This window comes from Doryrhamphus excisus, linkage group LG2, assembly GCF_037039965.1.
Source record: "Doryrhamphus excisus strain RoL-2023G ecotype Guam linkage group LG2, RoL_Dexc_Guam_v1.1, whole genome shotgun sequence".
Taxonomy (NCBI): Eukaryota; Metazoa; Chordata; class Actinopteri; order Syngnathiformes; family Syngnathidae; genus Doryrhamphus; species Doryrhamphus excisus.
This window is the reverse complement of record NC_136358.1, coordinates 28,123,047-28,138,581: the sequence shown is the minus strand read 5'-3', so window position 1 is coordinate 28,138,581 and position 15,535 is coordinate 28,123,047. Positions and strand designations below refer to the sequence as shown.

Sequence of the window (15,535 nt, the reverse complement as noted above, 5' to 3'; positions counted from 1 at the left end):
GTAACTATAAAAAATTGACCATTTGTCAAATTATTTTATTATTATTATTATTATTTGTCTCTCAAAGCACACGGGGAAACGCCACAAAAGTTATTAACAATCAAATGAAAAAAAAATAGAAACTCAAAATGCCAAATGACTTTTCACCGTATTTGTTGACATTTGTGCACAGATGTGCCGTAAATTGTATTGCATTGTTTATTTCTATATACAAGTCATACGTACGATGATATCATAACAACAAATATTACACGTCTAAATTGCAAAATACCCTTTTAAAAAGAAAACAAATCTACGTCAAAAGAGACATTGAGCGACCGCAGAGAAAAGTTGTACTAGTGGGAGTGATCTGTCAGGACCCGCCTACTACGTGTTGCTATGACATTTCAACCAATCAGAGCTATTCGCGCGGGATTTCAAATGATTTCAAATCACCAGTCTACCACAGAAGTAGTATCGCTACGCGACATATTCGTAAACAATATAGTTCCTATCACATAAGTACGAGTACATTTTTTTGTACCACCTAAAAAATATATTTAGATTTTTATTTTAAAACGAACCTGATGGAAATCACCCTGAAGCTAAAGTTAACGTGTCTGATCATTTTTACTTGTTGCGTTTGTACAGCCCGGCGGAGGGATACTCGAACCTCGCTGTGAAAGAGAGGGGAGTCCGCTGTTGGATAAGGTAGTTAACGTTAGCCACGCGTAGTCCTTCGGCAGGAAGAATATTTAGTAATGTTATTTTACCTGTCATAATAGTGACATTTTATTAAACGTATATTCGAGCTATAGCGCCGTTGATGTGTACGGATGGTGTGACGTGGAGCTGAAAGAATCCAGGTAAGTCTACAGACAATAATATTATTATGTATATATTTCAATTCGACGTCATATTGATGTTTCCCCGAACATATTCCAATATAAATTTACTGTAAAGACAATTGAGACGTAAAAGTTGTAATTTACAGAAATACAATTTCACCATACCAAGAGTGCATTGCATATAATATTTACAGCCAGCTAGCTAGCTAGCAATGTTAACTCGTGTTTGTCATCCTTAAAGGTAACGTTGCCACAATGCCACTTCATGGGAAAATAGTCGTGATTAAACGTAGTGGTGGAGATGGGACTGAATTTCCTCTCACTGCGTCGTGCTTATTTGGAAGGTGAGTTTAAAAAAAATAAAGTGCATGGACAATGATGTAATCGAGTTACTGTAACATGTAAAGTTTTACGTGGCTGCTTATTAGCACCACGTTTTGCATCCTGTCAGGGCAATAGGAACCTTTTGGTTTGTGGGCGGGGCATGTGGCATGACGTCACAACGCCGCTTGCCTAATATGACTTCAAAATATTTGACAATATTCTAGAGCAGGGGTCGGGAACCTTTTTGGCGAAGAGAGCCATGAAGGCCAGATATTTTAAAATGTGTATCTGTGAGAGCCATATACATTTTTTTAAACATTGAATGCAATAAAATGTGTGCGTTTTTTATGTAAGACCAACAGTTTTAGATAATGGGCTCTAATTACGTAGACCAGGCACACTACCCCACGCCAATGGGGTGTGGCCAGCACACTTTTGTGAGCAGCGCAGTGTCTAATAATAAATCAAATACTTGTTGCCATTAATACAACTTCTGCTGCTGCAGGAAAGTTTACATTTACATGTTTTTTTGACATCTCAATGACCGAGGTAGACTACAGCATTACCCAGTAATAATCAAGTTTTGGTGTTTGACCTGGAAAATATCATCAGGAAAGATAGATATGGTTGGCCGTATTGCAGCAGAATATAGATGGACAAATTAAAATGCATAAGAAAGTTGTTGACTTTGAATATTATTTTTAACAGTCATTTCTGTGATGGTTTACTTTAAAATGTTAGCAAAAATAAATTTTTATTGTGGTAAGAAATGCTTGAGAGCCAGATACAGTCATCAAAAGAGCCCTACCTGGCTCCCGAGCCATAGGTTCTGTTCTAGAGCAAGGGTAGGGAACCTAGCTATGGCATTTCTTGATCTTTTAGCAACTTGTTTTCTGTTGGGACGTTGCTGCACGTTTGCACCCATCAGCCAACATATATGATATTTACTCAATATGCTTATCTGTGTCATATTTTTTGCAGGAAGCCTGACTGTGACATTCGTATTCAGGTTGCTCAAGTCTCTAAGGAGCACTGCCGCATTGACTTGAATGAAAATAAAGAGGTAATGCACAATACACTGAACATGATGCATGTCGGCTTGTGTAGTTTGAAATGTACAGTATGTGTACATGTACATTCATCTGCTTAATCATTGTTAAGCAGAGTTTGTATGTTAATGTAATAACCTATTTTTCCAGTTTAATGTATTGCATTTGTCTCTCGTCAGGTTATTTTGACAAATCTGAGCTCGGTGAACCCGACTCGAGTCAATGGAGAGGCTCTACAACAGTCCGAGCGCTTGAAGCATGGAGATGTTATAACCATTGTTGACCGTTCCTTCAGGTATGTTCTGTAAGCATTGCTGTACACGCTATATTGGCAATTGGCAGTATAGGCATTTGTCTAAGATAGTTGGACTCTTTCAGAGTAATATGTTCATTTTAAAACATTCTACTTTCAAAACCAACATTTATTTTAATTTTTTTTTTTTAATCCTGCAGAGTGGTGCAATTGCTTGCACCAACTACCTATACATACTTTTTATAATTGGTACCTCGTGATATTTCTACATCTTTTCTCCATTTTATGGCCCATTCAATTTCACATTAATATGTGGTCTATGTCCATTTCATTTAAGGTTTGAGTACCCCCCGGGGCCTACGCCAAAGAAATTTGCCAAAGAAGGCAAAACCGAAACTCCCAAACCTCATCTGCAAGATGGAACCAATCACAACATCCAGCGATCCCTGGAGGACCCCATGGAGGCCGGTGACATGGAACCAAGCAAGACCATGTCCCCTTTTAGTGATCTCTATCAAATGATCAGGAAATCATTGGACGTCAAGACCCCTCAGAAGTCTTCTGGCAACAACGTCCAGATGCCAACAAGCAAAAACAAGGAACATGTTTCCGCAAAAGGTACACCAAAAACGGGCGAGGCTGGTGCTGAAGGTGAAACAGAGGATGTCATCCCAAAGTCTGACAAGAAGAGGAGGCATTCCTCACAGATTCCTGCATCTGACGCAGCAGCTACTCCTGTTAAAGGCGCAGAAAATGTCAACTCTGAAGCAGCCTCGCCGCAGACAAGGCTGCGTACGACTCCTCAGAGGTTTTCTGCCAATGAGGTTATCAAGCAAGTTTGTACTCCAACACCGAAGTCGCCTATGAGACGGAGGAGCCAGGATGCCACACCAGCCAAGGACCAGGAGGAAGTGATGCAGAGTCCCGACACAGACTCGACAGGAGTCACTGAAAACGGTACTAAATGCTGTACAAATAAACAATGTATTATTTCCCAAATCTCTTAAACTGTGACTTATTCTCTTGCCCTTTTTTCTCTCATTATTGTAAGCAGACCCGAAAACACATGGAAGTGCAGATCTTGTCACCAAGAAGAAGCGGGTTTCCTTTGGCGGTTATCTCGTTCCCGAGTTGTTTGACAAGAAATTGCCCCCTGATTCTCCGTTACGTAAAGGAGACACCCCAAGGAGAAGCCTCTGTCTGGCTAAACCCAAACAGTCACTCCTTAGACGGGCATCAGTCATTGGCTGTGAAAATGTAAGACGCTAGCCATTAACACTTGTTGAGGCACAGAGTAGAATTTAACTTGTTTAAAATGTAACTGATTTTGGTTTCTGTAGGTGGCTGTGATTGGATCACCTAAAGGTTCTGGTAAGAAATCCCCCAAAGGAAAGTCCCCATCTCCTGGAAAGAAGACTCCGAAACTGAGCACACCTTCTCCTGTTAAGAAATCACCCAAATCTACCCCAGCCTCTGCAAAGGGGCACTCACCAGGAAAGAAGTCCCCCAAATCAAAAACTCCTTCTCCCAAAATGCCAAAATCTGCACCAGTCTCTCCCAAGGGAGCATCTCCCAGAAAGAAGTCACCTAAACCCATCACTCCCTCTGCGAAGACCTCACCACCTGGAGAGAAATCACCCAAATCTAAGTCCTTTTCCCCAAAAGCTACAGGACGCATATCGCTGAAATCCAACACACCGAGAAGAGCATTGTCCCTCGGTAACAAACTGGCAACTCCTGTGACCAAAAAGAGAACGTCCCACAGGCCTACCCCTGAGGAAAATGTCATCAAAACCCCCTTGAGCTCCCAAATGCAAATATCTTCTGTGCAAGGGCGCTTTTCTGTGTCGCGCATCAAAACCCCTTCGCCAATCGCAGAAGACGGCGTCACAACGCCGTCGCCCACGGTCACACCAAAAATCCCACTGAGAAGGAAGAGCATGAAGAGCACATCCCGCAAGACTCCCAGGTTGGCAAAGAGTGCTGCCAGAGTCGTGCTCAGAAGAAGTGGCATTTCACGGGCATCAATGAAAGGTATCTATCTAAAAATATGAGAATGCCATATCGACCACTGAGATTTCCAACTGTCATGTAGGGGAGCCTCTAGAAACACCACACGATGTCCTACTTCATCTACTGTATTAAATGGAACTCATTTTTACATTTAATGATGGCATTGGTGTAATGACACTTAAGGTACAAACATGGTGTCATTATAATGGTCCTTTTTTTCTTTCAGTCATGAGTGCTTGGGCGGACAAGGTCAAGTTTGGGAAGGCTAAGGTGCCAGCGGTTGCACCAGCTAAAAATGTAATGAAAAGTACTTCAAAAGCTCCGAAGGTCATGCATGTATCCAAACTACAGGTAAGACATTTTAACAGTTACCATTCTTGTAATGATGTACGCTAACTGTTTTCCGTCTTTCAGACCCCTGTGAGAAAGCCACTGGGCCACACGAGCACTGGACATGCAAACTCACCCGCCACCATCACTGTGGGCCGAGCTGTCAAGCAGAACGTCACCCTCCCTGCTGGTGCTGCACCAAAAGTGATCTTCAGCGCAGCGGTCTCGAAGAAAGACCTGAAAATGGATGAAGATTTGACTGGTAATTATCTTTTGTTTGCATTTCTGCAGTGCTTTGTTGAGCTGTCATTCCTTACGCGTTCATATTGTCTTTAGGAGTTTCGGAAATGTTTAAAACGCCAGTGAATGAGAGAAAGAGGAGGTCTCAACAAGACAAGAGTGGTGCCAAGAAGACACCCGTGAGAGCTGAGGAGCCCGCTGCGCCAGAGCCATCCTTGCTGAACACCCCCGAGGAGCCAGGTGAAATGTCCTTTGGTTGCATTTGTGCTCGACCTAAAACGCCACCGGTGAATTGAAATGATCATGGGCGATTCATTTGTAGGTGAAATGATGGTATCTCCACTCACTGCTGCATCTGCAGTGAAAGCAAGCACATACAACAGAGAGGCAGTGAAACGCCTGCTTAACGACGATGAAGAATCCAGCTTCGTCTGTGATGCTTCTACTCTGAAGACCATTTATAATTCTACTGAACAGGGGTGCATAAAAATGAAGACAACTCCTAAACAGAAGCCCCTACCACCTGAGTGTCTTACTGGAGTGAAGAGGATCATGAAGACCCCAAGACAGAATGCTGAGCCTGTGGAGGACCTCAGAGGAAGACTTCTGAAAACACCTAATCAGAAACCTGTGTGGCAGGAGTGCTTCACCGGCGTGAAGAGGATCATGAAGACCCCTAAACCTAAGAATGAACCTGTGGAGGACCTGAGAGGAAGACTTCTGAAAACACCTAAACAGAAACATGAGCAGCAAGAGTGCCTCACCGGAGTGAAGAGGATCATGAAGACCCCCAGACAAAAGACTGAGGCCATCGAGGATCTGAGAGGGAAAATTCTGAAAACTCCCAAACAGAAGTATGAAGTGGCTGATGTTTCTTTTAGTGGCCTGGCCGATCTGCTGGAGACACCAGCCAAAAAGTCACAACCCGAGGAGGCCAACGCAGAAACTCAAAAGGTGGACGTCACCCCAGTGGACTGCTCCTCCGACGTGAAGACAATAGTGAAAACACCCAAGCAGAGAAGTGCTCCAATTGAAGATATGCTCGGCATTGGGAGGCTCCTGAAAACTCCCAAAGAGCGAAGTCAACCGGTAGAGGAGAACTTTGGTATCAAGAGACTCATGAAGTCACCCAAACCGAGGGGTAATGCACCTGTGGAGGACTTTGATGGACTTCAAGATCTCATGAAGGAGCCGTTATCTGACCCTATAAAGCAGCCGGAAACAGCCAAGGTAGTGATAACATTACATTTTTTCCGTGAAAATGAGTTACTACCTTATTTTCTGGACTATAAGTCACACTTTTTTCCATAGGTTGGCTGTTCCTGCGACTTATAAATGAAAAAAGTGTTTATTTACATAAACACTGGACACCTTTTCTGTTTGTTTTTCATGTAGCTGAATAACTATTATGTTAGCATATCTTACACCTATTCAGCCTGTTCTCTATTTTTTTATTAGTGTTAGAATTTGCCTTCCGTAATGTCTGTTTTGTAGTTTGTAGTAAGTCATTTGTAAAATAAATTACCTGCAAAAAATGCGACTTATACTACAGAGCGACTTATGTTTTTTTCTACATAATTATACATTTTTGGCCTTGTGCGACTTATACTCCGGAGCGATTTATAGTCCAGAAAATAGGGTTTGTTCCATTACATTTCTACGCAGCATGCTAGTAGGGACCAGAAGCCCTACATTGTTTCAATATGTATGACATATCGCTTCTGAGACATTAAATGTATGCTGTATACAGTAGTTTTACAACATATTGTTCATATGTCATCTGCGTATTTTTCCAGTTTTTGTTGTATTTTTACATCATGCTGATCTCTAAATTCTGTTAATTTCTTAGTGTGAAGATCAAACAACTGTAAGCAGTGGCTTGGACATGGAAAAAGGTACGTTGCTTGTGGGATATTGTAAACGTTTTAAAGGAAATCTAGGCCATCATTCACAATCCTTGCCAACATTGTTATTGTTATTGTAGCGACAATGCCTCGTTAGCCGCTCGTCTCAGCGAAACTCAGATGAAAAAATACCCAGCTCAATTTTGCTTCATAGGCTCAGCCATCCCAATGAGGGCGGACGTTGTCAGTGCCATCAATGTTTCTATGCTGATGTTGTTGATGTTGCTGATGTCAAACCACAAAATGCACTCATGTTTTTTTTGGGGAGGGTGGTGAAAACCGGGAGCAATATTTGAACTGCAGTATGTATCAAATTTTTACAGAAAACCTTAACGCTGTAGTCCAGTGAAATCAGCAACTATGTTTTATGATCTCAAAACTATACGCAACTAAATGCCACAAAATTGACTTCCAAAGATGGATTGAATTCATACAAATGTGTGAATTATTTTTATTTTTTTAGGCGACACAACTAAAGTTTTGGTGGAGGTGCCCATTGCTTCTTGTGAGCCACCAGATGCCAAACAAGTCGTTTGTCAAGCTGTGGTCAAAGAAGAGAAGCCGGCAGTGACAGAAACGGCTTCTACTGACCCCGCCGCTTCCAAGAAACCCATTCGAGGCAGAAGGGCTAAAACGGTTGAACGTAAAGCAGCTGCTGATAAACAGGAGATGACAGAACCTTCTCAAGATCCTGCCCCTGTCAGAGGAAGTCGAGGTAGGAAAGCTGAACCTACTGAACATAGCAGGGATGATGCTGATCCTGCACAGGGAGAGGCAAAAGCTGCCCCTAAACGAGGAAGGGGTGCCATAAAGGTCTCTCAAAAAAATGAAATGGTCCAAGAATCTTCTGCTGAAACTTTGCCGGAGCCTGAGAGCAAGCTGAGTGTCCCACCTGCAAAGAGTGGAGCTGCTGCAGTGCTGGAAAAAACGGCTATGAAGCCTAAGCGAGGCCGAAAACCCAAACAAGAATCTCTGCAGTCCAAACCTGATGTTTCCCAAGAAGGTATTTGACATTTCTCTTTCATATGCAGAAACATGTTTTATTTTTTTATGTACCATAAACTGATATTTGCTTTGCTTTCTCCCAATTTTAGGAAATGGTGGTGACACGCTTGAGCTAACATCAATGGAACACAATGAAAATAAGCCCTCTGAAGTGGAGGTGGCAGCTGAGAAAGACGTCACCACTGTACAGAAAAAGTCTCTTCGTGGGAGAAAAGGCAAATTAGCGGAGGAATCTAGAGCAGAGGATGAAAAGCAGGAGGTAGCTTGTGAAGAAGCCGCTGTCTCTGCTCCAATCAGAGCAAGAAGAGGCAAGAGGACTGAAGCGACTGCGCCACCTGCAGGACAGAAAACTACCAGAAGCAAAAAGGCCAAAAACGACTCTGTTGCTCAACTGGAAATAGTCGAAAATATGGAGCCTGTGACCTCAGCTGATACCGTGAATGATGTAACAGCATCTACCTCTGGCCAAGATGAGGTCAATGAGCCTGCAGTGGAACCGGTCGTGAGGCCAAGTCGAGGCAGGAAAGCAAAGTACGAGCAAGCTGAACCACCTCAGTCGGCGCCAGATAAAACACCCGACAGTGTCACCGAACAAGCTGAGCTACCAGCACCCACCAGTGATAAACCGAGACGAGGGAGAAAGTTGATCTCTGAAAGTTCTGCACAACATGAACTCGCAAAAGAGACCTCAAAGGACACACAGCAGTCCAAGCCTGCCACCAAAACCAGAGGAAGGAAGACCAAGCAGGAAACGGAGCCCCAGGATCCAGTTTTAAAATCAAGGAGTAGCAGAAAAGGCGAGGAGACCTCCGCGTCTGAATCAGAGAAGATAAGCCAGCAAGATCCTGGCCTTGCAAAAAGCAAACGTGTAGGCGCTGGGAAATCAAAGAAAGAAGCAACAAAAGTCACTTCTGATGAATCCACAGAGAATCAAGATGGTCCAATTGAGACGCCAGCAGAAAAACCCAAACGGGGCAGAAGAGCAAAACAAGTTGAAGATGTCGGCACCTCAGAAGTGCCCGAGGAAATGCCTGAGCAGAAGCCACAAAGGGGAAGAGGAGTGAAAACCAATTCGAAGGATGACATTTCACAAGTCATTCCAGCCAAGAGAGCACGACGTGGGGAGGAGGCCAAAAAAGTAGAAGCGCTGGTCACAGTTCCAAAGTCGGCTCCTGTGTCGGTCGAACCAGTCAAACGTGGAAGACTGGCAGCGGCCAAAGCCTCATCCGGGTCAAATGCCACTGACTGTTCAACTGACGCCATTGCAGAATCTGCACAAACATCCCAGAGATCAGTGAGGTGGAAGACGGAGTTGGAAGTCCACGAGATTCCAAAAGCCACACCTGTGAAGGCGGTCCGAGGCAGGAAGTCAAAGCCGGCTGAGCAAGCTGAACCACAGCCTGCCAAGAGAACCAGGCGAGGGGCAAAGGCTACAGACCAAGTGGATTCCACCAACAAAGCTGAAGAGACTCAGCCTAAAACCAGAAGAGGGAGATCAGCAAAGAAATGAACTTTGTATATAGTCAATCATGTCATGTTTTATGTTTTTGCCAGTCATTTTAGATTATGCCCTTTTTTGTTGATTTTAAAAGAAAAGAAACACGTTAGTACTGCGTGTTAATTTTTTGCAGCAGGGAATGTTATCCAGTTATTTTATGACCTGTATTTTATCCATGATGTATTTTGATCCCTTTTTTATGGTGACAAAAAAATAAATTTCTATAAAATTGGAAACATTTGTTTGTAATTTGTATTCTCCTTTCTATATCGGAGGGGGCATTCAAAAAGCTTTTTTTACTGCTGCATTCGGAAGTTTTGTATGAAAAAAAACATTTGTGTTTCAAAATATTTGTGTTTCGGTATATACGTCTTTTATGGGTATTTTTAAATTTCTACCGAAAAGTAATGTGTGTTTTTTTGACTAATTTCATTGGTAATACTGTACGTATGTTTCCGCGGAACATTTGAGTAAAACAAATGTGACAACCCGGAGCTCTTTTCGAGGCGTACCCGGAACATAACGCGCTCGTTACGTTGGAGGGAGATTTGAGAAGCGCATGGAGGACGGCCTTTTCTTTCTCTTATCTGTTTTTTACAAATATTATTTACGACCAGAATGGAGTCAGAGAACGACATAAAAACGACACCCAGAGGTTTTCACTGTGTCTTGTGCAAAGTCAACTTGCCAAACCGTAAGTAACGTCACTTGGCTTTGTAATACCTTTTTCATTTGTGCTGTATGTAGCATGATTGTTAACCAGTATTTTATACAATGTGATGATATGCTCATGTTAGTAAAGAAAAGTGTATAATTCGGTTTACAACCATAATAAAGTCATTGGTAATTAGAAGCTAAGACTAATTCACTTCCCCAACCTTAATAAAAACAAGCGGTGAAATGAATCCTCTGACTGTCAAAATGGAGCATTATTTTAGCGGTTGTGACTTTAATTAGTGTGTTATGGCCAGTGAATGCAATTTGTATATTGTTCCTTATTCCTGCCGTAGAACCAAGTGTGGATCAGCATATCAAAGGGCGGAAACACCAGACATTGAACAATGTGCGAACCACCAGGAAGACCCAGGAGGAGCACAGTGTTTTTGTCAGCGGCATCAAACCTGACATCTCTCACACTGATCTAGCGGAGTATTTTCAACAATTTGGCCCAGTCTCGGATGTCATCATGGACAAGGACAAGGTCAGATGTTGTTATATCCTGGGTTCTTTGGGCTTGTGTTTGCTCATCATGGGTTTCTTTCTCTACAGGGCGTGTTTGCCATTGTGCAGTTCAGTGAGACGGAGAGCATTCAAGCAGCCTTGGCCTGTGTAGAGCACCGAATGAAAGGCCTGAATCTGCGTGTCAAGCCCAGAGAGAAGAAGGACTTCAAGTACATTCCCAAAAATAAGAACGACTTGGAGAACCTCCAGCAAGTTCTGGACCGCCTAAAACCCCAACTGTGTCAGCTTTCCTCTGTAAGTCATTTTACAACAGTTATTAGGATGTCAGGTTGGCAAGTATGTCATAAATAACAAACATGCATGTTCTCCCCGTGCATGCGTGGGTTTTCTCCGGGTACTCCGGTTTCCTCCCACATTCCAAAAACATGCTAGGTCAATTGGTGACTCCAAATTGTCCATAGGTATGAATGTGAGTGTGAATGGTTGTTTGTCTATATGTGCCCTGTGATTGGCTGGCCATCAGTCCAGGGTGTACCCCGCCTCTCGTCCGAAGACAGCTGGGATAGGCTCCAGCACCCCTGCGACCATTGTGAGGATTACCGGTAGAAAATGAATGAATGCATGTCTCTTATTATGTCTGCCATGTTGGGCAATTAAGTGTAAAAGTGACTATAGGGTTGTTACTTCATGCCTAGAGGGCTCTAATGGTGTTTAAAAAAAAACATATTTCCAAGTTTAAATGATCTCGTACTGCACAATAGTGATGGGTTGTTTGCGGATGATCCGGCTCTTAGAAGTGATCTAGCCACCATTTTTTTCTCATCTGTTTGTCTGTCAAAACCGCATGTGAAAGGTCATGTGGTGCCGTATGTGTCAACACTGAAGAAGGGGGGGGGCGGAGGGGTTACAGTGTACACTGTACAGGCTGGAGCAGCAGGAAACAAAAGCTGAGATAGATATGTACATTTCTGGTTCTATGGTTAGCATCATATTTTTTCTCAGTGCCTTTGCTGATACCTTACCATGTGGGCATCACAGAAAAGCAAACTTGTGGTGTTAAACTTATACATAAATATATATATAAATAATATCTAAATAAAGCACCAGTGTCGATTGGCATGTGTTCTTCTTTCAGGTGAATACTCAGATGCAGTTTGTTATGGAGCGTTTCCAGCTTGGAGAGAATGAACAGAAATCCCGCAGCTTGTTGGTGCTACTCTTGCAGGAGGTCTTTGTGGAGTTTTTTCCAGGTGAACACAAACGGATACACGCATGTAAGCGTGCAACACAACCAAACTCACCGAATCATGTTTTGGATCCGTCACAGACAGCCAAATTCTGCCATTTGGCTCATCCGTTAACACATTTGGCATCCATTCCTGCGACCTGGACCTGTTTCTAGACTTGGAGAACACCAAGGTTTTCCAGGCCCGAGCCAAGTGTCCCTCAGAGCAGGTCTGACAACAATGTCAATACATTTAGTCATGAGATACCGATGACGGTAGTTTTCCTTTCTTCTCAGGCAACTGAGGCCATGTCAGATGATGGCCGCTCCGAGGACTCCATCCTGTCTGATATCGACCTGTCCACTGCTTCTCCCGCCGAGGTTCTGGACCTCGTGGCAGCCATCCTGAGAAGGTGTGTGCCCAGCGTGCACAAAGTCCATGTGGTCAGCAGCGCTCGTCTCCCAGTGGTGAAGTTCCATCACCGTGAGCTCAACCTGCAGGGAGACATCACCATCAACAACAGGTCAGGATTGATGTCTTTAGCTGTGGTTATTTTTTTTTTATTATTGCTATTTATGAATATTATGTGCTTTTTTTTTACATTTTTGATCTGATTCCCGTTAGACTCGCGGTAAGGAACACCCGTTTCCTCCAGCTCTGCTCCGGTACAGAAGACAGACTGAGGCCTCTAGTGTACACCATCCGCTATTGGGCCAAACAGAAACAACTTGCAGGTAAAATACATCATTTAAGTGGATACTAGAATTTTTGTGAGGTTGTTGTTCATATTTTGGCCAGCAGATGTCAGCAGAACCTCACATTTCTTTTGATATGATTATATTTGGTCCACATTTCAAGTACTACATGCTATGTTGATATATAGTATAATATATAATAGTGTTCACTATTAATTAAATAAAATGGTGCTTAACTGAAGAGCATGATAATAATGTACTCTTAATAAATCTTTTGAATAATAACATCCGAGGGCTATGCCTCTCGACAAGAGTTATGATGGTTTTACAGAAATCAGTGCTCTCTAATTAAAAATTCTGTCTTGTTTGAAAAAAAAAACACAAAGTGGCAGTAATGACCTCTTTGTGTGGCATAGCTGGAAAAAAAATGGTCATTTGGCATCGGCCTTGCTCTTATCCCACTTTCAGGCTGTCATATACGCAGCGGTGTGTTAATTTGTGCTATAACACAAAGGTAACCCCAGTGGCCCCGGCCCACTGCTGAACAACTACGCTTTAACGCTGCTCGTCATCTTTTTCCTGCAAAACTGTGAGCCTCCCGTTCTCCCCACGGTGGACCAGCTCAAAGACTTGGCCTGTAAGTGCAGGATCTCTCCTATACTCTGCTGCTAAATAGTGATCCTGTTTAATAATAATAATAATGCTACAAAACTGATTGCAGATTAGATTCAACAAAGTAGTTAGGGTGTCTATGTAAACAGCAGACTGCTAATATGCTACATTTATTAAGATATAAAAGCCAAATAGACACATTTTTATTGTTAGTGTTGCTGATGGTGTTGATTGGATTGTGTCTTACACTCGTACCTTTTGCTACCAACATTGTAGGTGAAGAAGAGGAGTGCGTGATTGAAGGTTGGAACTGCACCTTCCCCAGTCAACCCATTGCTGTGCCACCGAGCGGAAACACCCAAGATTTATGTAAGTCATACGAAGAATGCGTTTACTAGAAAAACCAACCCACGATGTGGTCCACAAATGGCCCGTGGGCCACACTTTAGACATCACTGGTTGACATATTGGGGGGGGGGGGGTGCTTTCATCCATTCTTAATATGAATTCTGTTCTGCTGTCTCCATCTAGGCACTCTGCTCGCTGCTTTCTTCTCCTTCTATGCCAAGTTTGATTTTGCCAGCAGTGTCATATCTCTAAGGGGGGGGCATGCACTCCCAATTACAGATTTCCTCTGCCAGAGGGAAAAAATAGAGGCCACAGATGACGAGAAACCCAGCAAGCCCAATCAAAGTGGACCAAAACTTGGACCCCTCAACATTTTGGACCCTTTTGAGCTTTCTCACAATGTAGCAGGCAACCTGAACGAGCGCTCTCAGAGATGTTTCCAGAAGGAGTGTCAGGAGGCTGAGAAGTACTGCAGGAGCCTGCAGTACCTGCGCAAGTCCACCAAGGGGAAGTCCTGGGGGCTGGTGCGCTTGTTCACCCCGCACGGCGCCACACAAACCAAACCAGAGGAGCTGACCATCAGCATGCCTTTCAAATCGGCTGTTCTCCCGGCGGCTCTCCGCAGTCAGCTGCACACGGCGGGAGATGGTTTCCGGCTGCTGTGGTTTGAGAAGGTGTGCACCTCTGTGGAACGAGTGTTTCGGAGCATTCTCCGATGTCACCTTGCTTCTTCCATGGATTTCGCACTAGCAAAGGAGTCGGCTGCGGATTTATCTGCCGAAATGGAAACCAGCGCATCCTCCCTCAACACGTCAGCCAACGACAGCCATGACAGTGTCGAGTCCACCAAGGGCACAGCTGCCGCTGGCATCAAGCGACGACTGTCTTCTGGCAGCGATGCTTCGGTTTCCCCTCAGGGCAAAAAGCCACGGATATCCAAAAGGGGCAAATGTGAGCCCCCCCATTGGCTGTGGGTGCAGAAACACCTTGTGTGGGCCGGCAGGAGGAAAGTGAGACGTGAACTCATCAAGGAGATAGACTCCAGGCCCGAGGGCAGCTGCATGGAGATGGAGTCCCAGGTCACGGCGCACATCATCCAGAAGGAACCGGAGCTGAAGAACCCACTGGAGTTCAAGGTTCAGCCCCAGATGGTGGGGGGCACCGAAAGCATGAAGGCGGTGTTGAGGTTGGAACCATGCTGCGACACAGCTGGAGTCTTTCAAGACTTTTTTCATTTCCTGGAAGCTTTCCTCCCCAAGATGGTGGAGACACTGCTGGAGAAGGAAGCGGATGGAACCTAAAAAGGCCACCGTTTCAATTTAAAGATGTCTTTGTTTTGAGTCCGCATGATGCGAGAGAAAGAGTGAAGGAACCGTCCAGAGGAGCAGGAGCTGCTGAGGCTTTGTATTGACCAGCCAGTGAGCTTAGCCAGGATGTTTTAGTTGATCATTTGTTGTTTGAGGTTAGCCAACTATTATGTTTAAGACGTGGCTTGATTTTTAGTACATTTATGTTGAAGGAATCAGTGATGCTCTTATGGACAAATCATGTGATTCGGTCATCAAAAATAATTAATAAATATAAAAAAAAAATGTTACTGGTCGTTGTATTTTCAATGGTCGACATGGCAGCCGATGACTTTTTTTATCCAATCAGCTGTCTGCTTATGCAACACAGACAAATGACAGCAATTACTCACTCAGACAGACGCTTTTATTGCAGCCGGTCAGGCCGCAGGTGAGGGATGCTCGATGCTCAGTGCTCCACTGTGCTGATTAACGTCATTCATCTCCCCTTTTACGTAAACGAAGCAGGATAATTGGACTTGTAGAGCATGGTAAGATTCCTATTAAATACACTCATTTGTGCTTAATTGGATCTGTGATGAAGAAAACTAATACTACAATAACAAAGTCAATACAGGAGACCTTCCAAAAAAAAATTGAGTCTTCCGGGTCCGGAAGCAGCAAAACAGCCCCAGACCATGACACTACCACCACCGTATTTTACTGTTGGTATGATGTTCTTT

At 43.7% G+C, this 15,535-nt stretch overlaps 2 protein-coding genes across 2 annotated transcripts; both read left to right on the top strand.

The window, feature by feature from the left end:
- The first annotated feature begins 565 nt into the window (after positions 1-565).
- mki67 (marker of proliferation Ki-67) lies at positions 566-9,637 on the top strand. The gene is made up of 14 exons (XM_058062667.2): positions 566-845; positions 1,069-1,171; positions 2,133-2,214; positions 2,380-2,495; positions 2,791-3,410; positions 3,508-3,710; positions 3,794-4,487; positions 4,693-4,817; positions 4,881-5,058; positions 5,133-5,276; positions 5,359-6,266; positions 6,886-6,931; positions 7,404-7,943; positions 8,035-9,637. Exons 2-14 carry the CDS (start codon positions 1,083-1,085, stop codon positions 9,453-9,455), a joined length of 5,166 nt encoding a protein of 1,721 aa, XP_057918650.2. The 5' UTR covers positions 566-845; positions 1,069-1,082; the 3' UTR covers positions 9,456-9,637.
- Positions 9,638-9,691: 54 nt separating this feature from the next.
- Positions 9,692-14,856, top strand: tut1 (terminal uridylyl transferase 1, U6 snRNA-specific). Its single transcript, XM_058061229.2, has 10 exons — positions 9,692-10,137; positions 10,454-10,644; positions 10,713-10,919; positions 11,761-11,875; positions 11,953-12,080; positions 12,148-12,374; positions 12,476-12,585; positions 13,061-13,183; positions 13,435-13,527; positions 13,690-14,856. Exons 1-10 carry the CDS (start codon positions 10,062-10,064, stop codon positions 14,805-14,807), a joined length of 2,388 nt encoding a protein of 795 aa, XP_057917212.2. The 5' UTR covers positions 9,692-10,061; the 3' UTR covers positions 14,808-14,856.
- Positions 14,857-15,535: the final 679 nt, after the last annotated feature.